This window comes from Procambarus clarkii, chromosome 7, assembly GCF_040958095.1.
Source record: "Procambarus clarkii isolate CNS0578487 chromosome 7, FALCON_Pclarkii_2.0, whole genome shotgun sequence".
NCBI classification, from domain to species: Eukaryota; Metazoa; Arthropoda; class Malacostraca; order Decapoda; family Cambaridae; genus Procambarus; species Procambarus clarkii.
The window spans coordinates 14,200,619-14,210,614 of NC_091156.1; the positions used below are offsets into that span (position 1 = coordinate 14,200,619).

Here is a 9,996-nt window from a genome sequence, read left to right on the forward strand (position 1 = left end):
TCTCAGAACGTTCACATAGTCAGATCCAATTTACAAATGTGTTCGTTAATTTATTTGTTCCACCTCGTCATCGGCCGCTCCGATACTACTGTGCTTTAAGCTATAGCTCAGTATTCTTGGCTGTGACGTCGTACAGTAATGTTTGTGAACACAATCCGGAACGCTGAAGGTACACAGAGCAGTGTTGTGAGCCACACCCGGGTCCCTTCAAGGTACACAGTGTAGGGTTGTGAGCCACACCCGGGTCCCTTCAAGGTACACAGTGTAGTGTTGTGAGCCACACCCGGGTCCCTTCAAGGTACACAGTGTAGGGTTGTGAGCCACACCCGGGTCCCTTCAAGGTACACAGTGTAGGGTTGTGAGCCACACCCGGGTCCCTTCAAGGTACACAGTGTAGGGTTGTGAGCCACACCCGGGTCCCTTCAAGGTACACAGTGTAGGGTTGTGAGCCACACCCGGGTCCCCTTCAAGGTACACAGTGTAGAGGTGTGAGCCACATCCGGGTCCCATCAAGGTACACAGTGTAGGGTTGTGAGACACACCCGGGTCCCTTCAAGGTACACTGAGCATTGTTGTGAGCCACACCCGGGTCCCTTCAAGGTACACTGAGCAGTGTTGTGAGCCACACCCGGGTCCCTTCAAGGTACACAGTGTAGTGTTGTGAGCCACACCCGGGTCCCCTTCAAGGTAAACAGAGCAGTGTTGTGAGCCACACCCGGGTCCCTTCAAGGTACACAGTGTAGTGTTGTGAGCCACACCCGGGTCCCCTTCAAGGTAAACAGAGCAGTGTTGTGAGCCACACCCGGGTCCCCTTCAAGGTAAACAGAGCAGTGTTGTGAGCCACACCCGGGTCCCTTCAGGGTACACAGGGCAGTGTTGTGAGCCACACCCGGGTCCCTTCAAGGTACACAGGGCAGTGTTGTGAGCCACACCCGGGTCCCCTTCAAGGTACACAGAGCAGTGTTGTGAGCCACACCCGGGTCCCCTTCAAGGTACACAGGGCAGTGTTGTGAGCCACACCCGGGTCCCCTTCAAGGTACACAGTGTAGTGTTGTGAGCCACACCCGGGTCCCTTCAGGGTACACAGGGCAGTGTTGTGAGCCACACCCGGGTCCCTTCAAGGTACACAGGGCAGTGTTGTGAGCCACACCCGGGTCCCTTCAAGGTACACAGGGCAGTGTTGTGAGCCACACCCGGGTCCCTTCAAGGTACACAGGGCAGTGTTGTGAGCCACACCCGGGTCCCCTTCAAGGTAAACACAGAGGAGGAAGCAGCGGCGAGCGTGGAGATTCCTGTTAAATTATTCCATTCGTGGGAAGGAAGGCGCGAGGGATGCTTGACTCAACTCTGTTAATTATTTAAAAATATATTCCTATTCATGTATTTAAATAAAACACCACGGTACTATAGGAAATATTTCCATGGCCTCGCTTGGAGGGAATATTCCCAGTGATATAGTGGAAGGTTGAGGAAGATAATATTTCTCGTAGCAATTGTCCTTGCTCCTCTTCTTAACTGTTAAGCATCACTTATACCTCCTATGCTCTGAGCCATGCTGCGTTACTCATCCTTCAACCCCTCTTCTCATCCTCTCCCCTTCTCTACCCCTTATATTGCCCTTGCTCCTCTTACCCTCTCTCCTGACACCTCATCTTTAATCCTTCTCTGACTTTCTCTCGGTATCCATTGCCTGACAAGTTTCAATCTTATATCCATCAGACTCGCATCGTTTGTCAGATGTGAACAAGGATCTGGCCGGGTCTCACCCTGTGACCTTTAGAGAACTGTGGCCAGGAAGTACTTGGACAGCTCGCGTTGGAACCTTTACTGACAGTTGGAACAGTAATATATGGCGTTGGAACCTTTACTGACAGTTGACAACCTCCCTGCGCATGAAAACTAGAGTATCGTAGTTGCAGTATCGTAGTACACAGACGTGGTGTTGGATCCAATTCTGCCAACTGAATGGAGTTCAGAGTCGCACATAATCGCGTCTGGCCTCATATTTACCTTATTTTCACATGAATCTGAAAATAATATACAGGAATTTACTATAACACGTCTCGCTTTTCAGTGCTCGGTTTTCTTAATGGAATTAATGGGTTCATATTATACCTCCTGTCCTCACACTTAACGCTCCGAGATTTTTGCGCCGTCGACCAAAGCGTCGCAATTCCTACGGTTTGATTAACATTAATTTCTCCATTATATTGACGCTTCATAGGACTAATGAGCATGAGTCTTGAGGGTTAACTCGGGAGAGAATGATTCATAAGCTTCTGGTTATAGGGGGAAATATATAATCTATATATTATAGATTAATATTGATGGTGACGAGAACTGCTGCTGAGGTCCCAATTCAGCAACTTAAGTTCGTGCGAGAGGAACTAGGGCCCTCTTTATCCTCCTACCGTCAGATTGCAGAAGATTAGGTACTCTTGACCCGGGGACAGACCACAGTACCAGGGTACCAATATGATGATCTGCCGAAAATATGAGAAATATCCTAGGGACAAAAGATGGTAAACACGAGTAATAACACGGAGGGAGAGATGACCAATTAAGAGAATGACTGAGGCCTACAGTCACCACGTAATCCAAAGTTGTCTCACCTTCACCATATGCTACTCTCGGAATGCACAATACACACAGCACCATATAAAAATAAAATTGAATATTGAAAATAGTGAAAAGCTACTTTACCAAAGCCAAATACGCTTACCACAAATTTACAATCTGGTACCAGTACCTGAGTGAAGCTCCCGGACAGGCCCCCATGTAATGTGACGGTAAAGCGTTGGTGTTCAGCTGTTTCAAAAGCTGGGGGCAGGGCCTCGTCACATAACAAAAAAAAAAAGAGATAAGTTTGTCCTTTCGTCTGTGGTAAGGTAATGGGAAGACACACAAAACACAACTTATATAACAATGAAATTTTAATTACTCTAGAAAACAAGACATGAATAAAGACAATCTCATAAAATTCAGGACAAGTCAACAAACAAAACAACATGAATAATTACTGGCAATGAAAAGTTACTCTAAGACAAGAATGTAAGTTATAGTGATAGCAATATAAATTAAATAAGTGAGGTGCTGGAATACTGGCTTCAAGCTGCCACCTCCCTTAGTACACGACAGCCAAGGCTTAGTCTACTAGCGAGAGATGTCAACTCCATGGAGCACAGAGATATTCTGAGGAGTACGGCGTGCTGCTGCCCAGACGTCGACTCTCGGTGGTGGTGTGAGTGCAGGTGCGGCGAGACACCAGGCAATCAGCAACAGGCAGGCGGAGTATTAGCAGTTTGCTGGTTACGGCGGGCTGTAGCCGGTGTGTCAGGGTGTGCATGGTACGATTTGCTTCCTGGGCAAAACGTTTGGCGATACTGGTGGACGTATCTTCTATATAGTATCTTGTACTTGAACGACGTAAAGATGTAGGGAAGAGCAGGCTCAATCTCTCTTGAAAGAGATTATCGTCACAAAATATATAGGATTTCCAAATCCTTATCCTGAATCAGTGCTATATAATAGTAATGGCTTGGCGTATTCCCCCCCCCCCCCCTGATTATTCCCTTCCCTTCCCTTTTGGTTATAGGTGAAAGCCGCTTCATATCTGAAGCTTGATGGTGGGGGCGGGTTGTTTTTTCAGCCCCTTGTTGTACCCTGGAAGGTCTGCTGTAACTTCTGTACTAGTTACAACTTTGTACTAGTTATAACTTTATTTTTTGGTATTTTATGTAATCATCTCGATCTGTTGCAACTTTGTTTTAGTAATGTTAGCAAGAGATTTTAGCCTTCAATATTTGTTGTTTGTTCATGGTATAATATGGCCTCCAGCACTTGTTTGTTCATGGTATAATATGGCCTCCAACACTTGTTTGTTCATGGTATAATATGGCCTCCAACACCTGTTTGTTCATGGTATAATATGGCCTCCAACACTTGCTTGTTTATGGTATAATATGGCCTCCAACACTTGCTTGTTTATGGTATAATATGGCCACCAACACCTGTCTGTTCATGGCATAATATGTCCTCCAACACTTATTTGTTCATGGCATAATATGTCCTCCAACACTTGTTTGTTCATGGCATAATATGTCCTCCAACACTTGTTTGTTCATGGTATAATATGTTCTCCAACACTTATTTGTTCATGTAATATTTATCAACTCCATCATTGTACTACAGATGACATTTCCAACTGTAATGTCATTAAGTCCTCTAACTTTATGACTTACCGTTCCTTCAGAACGTTTTACTTCTTGTATATGTTGCATTTTTATACCAAGTTGTAACTTCAGGGCTTCCTATAACTTAAGGTTTAGTTGTAACTTCATGGCTTGTTATAAGCTAAAGCCTAGTTGTAACTTTAGGGCTTCCTATAACTTAAGACCTAGTTCTAAATTCAGGACTTGCTATAATTAAGTCCTAGTTGTAACTTTAGAGCTTGGTATAGCTTAAGGCCTAATTGTAACTTCAGAGCTTGCTATAACTTAAGGCCTAGTTACAACCTCAGTGCTTGTTATAACATAAGAACACAGCTGTAACTTTAGAACACAGCGTACCTTTGATACCCCATAAAGCTCTTAACTCTGGCCGAGTGCGTGGTGCTAACTTTTGTTTTTAACTTCTGGAACAACATAAATATTGATTACCCACCACCACATGGCGGGGCTCTGTGGTTCCTGGCATAATACGCGGCCGTCGCTGCTCCCTGGTAAAGGTAGACACTTGGCTTATCCTGTTTTCGAAACTACGGAGCTAATTCATCGAATTCTGGTACGGGGGATTTTTTATTTTTCAGCCCATCGCTGTTCAGAGGATAATGTGTGTGTGTGTGTTTGTGTGTGTGTGGATGTGTGTGTGTGTGTGTGTTTGTGTGTGTGTGTGTGTGTGTGTGTGTGTGTGTGTGTGTGTGTGTGTGTGTGTGTGTGTGTGTGTGTGTGTGTGTGTGTGTGTGTGTGTGTGTGTGTGTGTATGTGTGTGTGTGTGTGTGTGTGTGTGTGTGTGTGTGTGTGTGTGTGTGTGTGTGTGTGTGTGTGTGTGTGTGTGTGTGATGAACACACACGCACACACACCAGGTCTGTGTGTGCCGGACCAGGCAAAAACAAAATGGGCAAAGATTCTTTCACCCTGATGCCCCCTTTTACCTAGCGGTAAATATGTATCTGGGACTTAGACAGCTGTTACGGGCTGTTTTCTGGGTGTGTGTGGTGTGTGTGGAAAAAAATAGTTAGTAGTTAGTAACAGTTGAATGATTAGCAGTTGAGAAGCGGGCCGAAAGAGCAGAGCTCAACCCCCGCAAGCATAACTAGGTGAATACAACTAGATGAATAAACACACTTTGCCACAGGTCAAACGCGAGTAGGATTGACGGGGAACCAATCCCTAACTGTCCCCACGTATCCATCCAGCAACAATTTGGAATCATGGAAGTAAACCAAGTGAGCGGTCGTCTTCCAAGGAGAACCTGTATGGTCTGTCTGTACATGAGTTATGTCATGGAAGAGCTTTCAGCCTCTTAAACAGAGTCAGAAATCGTCAACTGCTGCATCCACCATTGTGAAAACTAACAAGAGACGGAATAAGACAAGCGGGGGTCCGTAAGATAAAAACAAAGACAGGGACAGACAGACACACAGAGAAGAAGAAATATCAACAGAGATGGGGTGATGGGCAGGCAAAAAAGAGAGCGAGGGGAAAAGGGTAAAAAAAGAACATTGTTTCATGAGATCGATGCCTCTATCACATCAGCCCGGCGCTCCACTAATGAACAATTACGTCAGTGGTATTATGGTCCTGAGTGGAATATAGAAGTAAAGATATATCTCATTATATCCTGTTTTTGTTTTGTTATAGCTGGCGTGCTCATTTTCACATGTGGCACATATATATATGTAGACTTGTGTCATTACTGTCATCCTCGCATTGCACTAAATGTAAACATTGAGAGGAACGAGTCTATTCCCTCTGAGAGATCGTTTCCATAAATCAGAAACAAGATAGGTTCAAGGATTGAACCCTGTGGGACTCCACTAGTGACGTCTCGCCACTCTGAAACATAAAGAGCTGAGATATAAGGACAAGAAGCCGGAATATACGGCAAGGAACCGATATCTTAAGGCAAGGAGCTAAGATATGAGAATGTGGATTTGGGGTATAAGGAATAGTTTGGATATAAGGTCAAGGCACTGGGGGATCGAACTGTACCGAGGCCGTTGCTGTAACGGCCATTCAAACCCATATTAATAATAATAATAATAACACTAATAATAATAATAACAATAATAATAATTAAAATAATAATAATAATTTTTTAATAATAGGGAATGTTGTTAGTTCTGAAAAACTTAAATACGTTTAATGACACGACAGAAAACTTGTCATATTATCCCCTTGGTATACAACCTCCTGGTACCCCAACATCTGGTACCACCTGGCGTACCACCTGGCGTAGCACCGCCTGGCGTACCACCGCCTGGCGTAGCACCGCCTGGCGTACCACCACCTGGCGTACCACCACCTGGCGTACCACCACCTGGCGTACCACCGTCTGGCGTAGCACCGCCTGGCGTACCACCACCTGGCGTACCACCACCTGGCGTAGCACCGTCTGGCGTAGCACCACCTGGCACTCCAGTTGACACTATGCTAATCCAGAAGTGCAATGGTAGATTAATTTGGCATTATCCAGCAATTCGTTCTCTTGATGACAATTTAATTCTCTGTAACTAACGAGAGGATTATTGTGCTCCCTGATTGAGCTACTTTACATTAGTGATCATTCAGTGAGTTGAGCTGATGGGTGTTGTGGTGACGGGTGACGGGTGTTGTGGTGACGGGTGACAGCGTTGTGGTGACGGGTGACGGGCGTTGTGGTGACGGGTGACAGCGTTGTGGTGACGGGTGACGGGCGTTGTGGTGACGGGTGACGGGCGTTGTGGTGACGGGTGACAGCGTTGTGGTGACGGGTGACGGGCGTTGTGGTGACGGGCGTTGTGGTGACGGGTGACAGCGTTGTGGTGACGGGTGACGGGAGTTGTGGTGACGGGTGACGGGCGTTGTGGTGACGGGTGACAGCGTTGTGGTGACGGGTGACGGGCGTTGTGGTGACGGATGACGGGCGATGTGGTGACGGGTGACAGCGTTGTGGTGACGGGTGACGGGAGTTGTGGTGACGGGTGACAGCGTTGTGGTGACGGGTGACGGGCGTTGTGGTGACGGGTGACGGGTGTTGTGGTGACGGGTGACGGGTGTTGTGGTGACGGGTGACAGCGTTGTGGTGACGGGTGTTGTGGTGACGGGTGACGGGTGTTGTGGTGACGGGTGACGGGAGTTGTGGTGACGGGTGACGGGAGTTGTGGTGACGGGTGACGGGCGTTGTGATGAGGCGAATGAGGTAACTAGGGTGAGGGAGATAAGCTGCTTTCGGTCCATAATTCTTTTTTGATCCTAATATATATATATATATATATATATATATATATATATATATATATATATATATATATATATATATATATATATATATATATATATGTATATATATATATATATTAGGATAAAAAAAGAATTATGGACCTAAAGCAGCTCACATCGTTTCACACAGAAATCACAATAGCGTGATGCATCAAATGAACAAATCACCATGTCGTAGCTCAGTCGATAAAAGCAGCGTCTGGGATCCTTCCGGACGTAGGTTCGAACCCTTGTCACGGCCCTGGTGGATTTGTTAATATTCCATCGTGTTAAGATCGATGAATAAATTTGTATATTTTTCTTGCGTCACTGATTCTGATTTTGTGTTCATCAACAGTAAAATGTAATTTTTTTATATATTCGCAGTTGTGAACATGTCATTATGGTGCGTGATAATATAAACTCCGTTGTGTAAAAATAATATATATTATTCTGTTGGAAATTAACAGAAGATGTGTAGTTTTAATAATTAGTTGTGATAACAGCATTTAATTATATGTTAATTTACATGTTCACACCATGACTCTCAAACTAGTCAAACGTATTATTCACTATACGGGAAATGTGAAGAATTAACATTACTGATTAACAATCAGGATTACCAATCATAAAAATCGTGATTAATTCGACAGTGATACTGTGTCCTCCTCCGGAGGAGTATTTTAAGGAAAGGGTTAAGTGAGTGTTTGGAATTTGAGTGAGAGCTTGAGAGGGGGGGGGGGGGGGGGAGGGGGGGTGGAGGATGTGATAGGGGGTTCTGGGGTTAGTTGAGAGGGTTGGGAGGTTGTGTGAGTCGTGTGCTTAGGTGATTTAGAGGATTTGACTGGCTGTGTATAATGTATAAATGTATAACACATTATACACAGCCAGTCACAGCTCATACGTGCGTGTGGGGTGGGAATTCTTCTCCAGCTCCAGTCTCTTGCACCGGCTTCCTTATCTTGGTCTGGTATGTATATTGCGCTGTGGCGCGATAGCCATGATCTTGACGTATCTGATTTGTGAGTATGATCTACGTATTCGGTAGGTGATGTTTCATTTCGCTTGTTTAAATTGTATTTTAGTGTGGGAGAATATTATGTGCACATTTATTGCTGTATAATTTCCTCTCTCTCTCTCTCTCTCTCTCTCTCTCTCTCTCTCTCTCTCTCTCTCTCTCTCTCTCTCTCTCTCTCTCTCTCTCTCTCTCTCTCTCTCTCTCTCTCTCTCTCTCTCTCTCTCTCTCTCTCTCTCTCTCTCTCTCTCTCTCTCTCTCTCTCTCTCTCTCTCTCTCTCTCTCTCTCTCTCTCTCTCTCTCTCTCTCTCTCTCTCTCTCTCTCTCTCTCTCTCTCTCCCTCTCTCTCTCAGCATTCCCCTGAAGCTGCATATCGTTACAACTATCAACAATAACAACGTGTCAAGAATGGCAATTAATATTTAATCCGATTATATCATCAATAAACAATGTTCAGTCACGTACATCAGGTCACTGGAATACACACATTTAATCTTATAAACGTCATCTCACAAAGTATATAAGTATATTTAACCTATTCATAAACTCAATGAAATCACAATATTATGATGTGTCTATGACAAATTCACTTGAGCATGTATGTATGTATGTATGTATGTATGTATGTATGTATGTATGTATGTATGTATGTATGTATGTATGTATGTATGTATGTATGTATGTATGTATGTATGTATGTATATGTCTGTGAAGGTATCCATGAATTTTTGTGAGTAGGCATGCACGTTAATTGAACCCCTGCTAATTGAACTTAAGTTTTGAGCATTCAATAAGAATTTATTTTTTCATTCATTAACGAATATTAAAACAAGAAACTCAGAACAAGGAGCCAGTGTGTGTTAACACCTGTGTGTGAACCTAAGTCAGGGATGACTGACTAGTGAGGACACATTAATCACGAGTGACTGACAAGAAAAGTATAGGAGTGGAAGATGATGCTCGCAGCATCAGATGACATCTGTTAATTGTACAGTAGAGCAAAGACGCTTCTCTCTCGTCTCAGGATCTGAACCTTCCTCCTGAGTGTGATGCCTTGGACGGTGGTGACGGCGAGGGAGACAGCTGACGGAGCTGACAGTGAGGAAGAGAGAGCTGAGGGAGCTGACAGTGAGGGAGCAAGAGACATAACCAAGGACAGGCTGTTGCTACCCTGGCCAAGGATCGTCCACCACTAGCAACAAGGAACACAACACCTCTGGAGTGCTCTCAGGTGTCCGGCATGTCTCATCGATCGGAAAAGTGGATTGAAGGGTGAGGATGGTGGCAGAGAGGGTGAGAAGGGTGGCGGAGAGGAGAGGAGAGTGGGGAAGAGGGAAGAGGGAAGAGTGGGAAGATGGGTGTAGGGTAAAAGAAGGGAGGAGACGAATCATTAATCAGAGCAACACCGCTCTTCACATGGCCGACACCTGACTCCATCAGTCGGGGCTCGAACCTCGGAGGAGAGGGTTCCCGAGCACCCAGAATCATTACAAGCTGATTCAAAACCATATACACACCCC

The 9,996-nt window shown here is 45.0% G+C and overlaps 1 protein-coding gene across 1 annotated transcript; it reads right to left on the bottom strand.

Annotated features, from left to right (window-relative positions):
• Window positions 1–6,777: 6,777 nt before the first annotated feature.
• LOC138357748 (uncharacterized) lies at window positions 6,778–7,440 on the bottom strand. The gene has a single exon (XM_069314754.1). It carries the CDS (start codon window positions 7,438–7,440, stop codon window positions 6,778–6,780), a length of 663 nt encoding a protein of 220 aa, XP_069170855.1.
• Window positions 7,441–9,996: the final 2,556 nt, after the last annotated feature.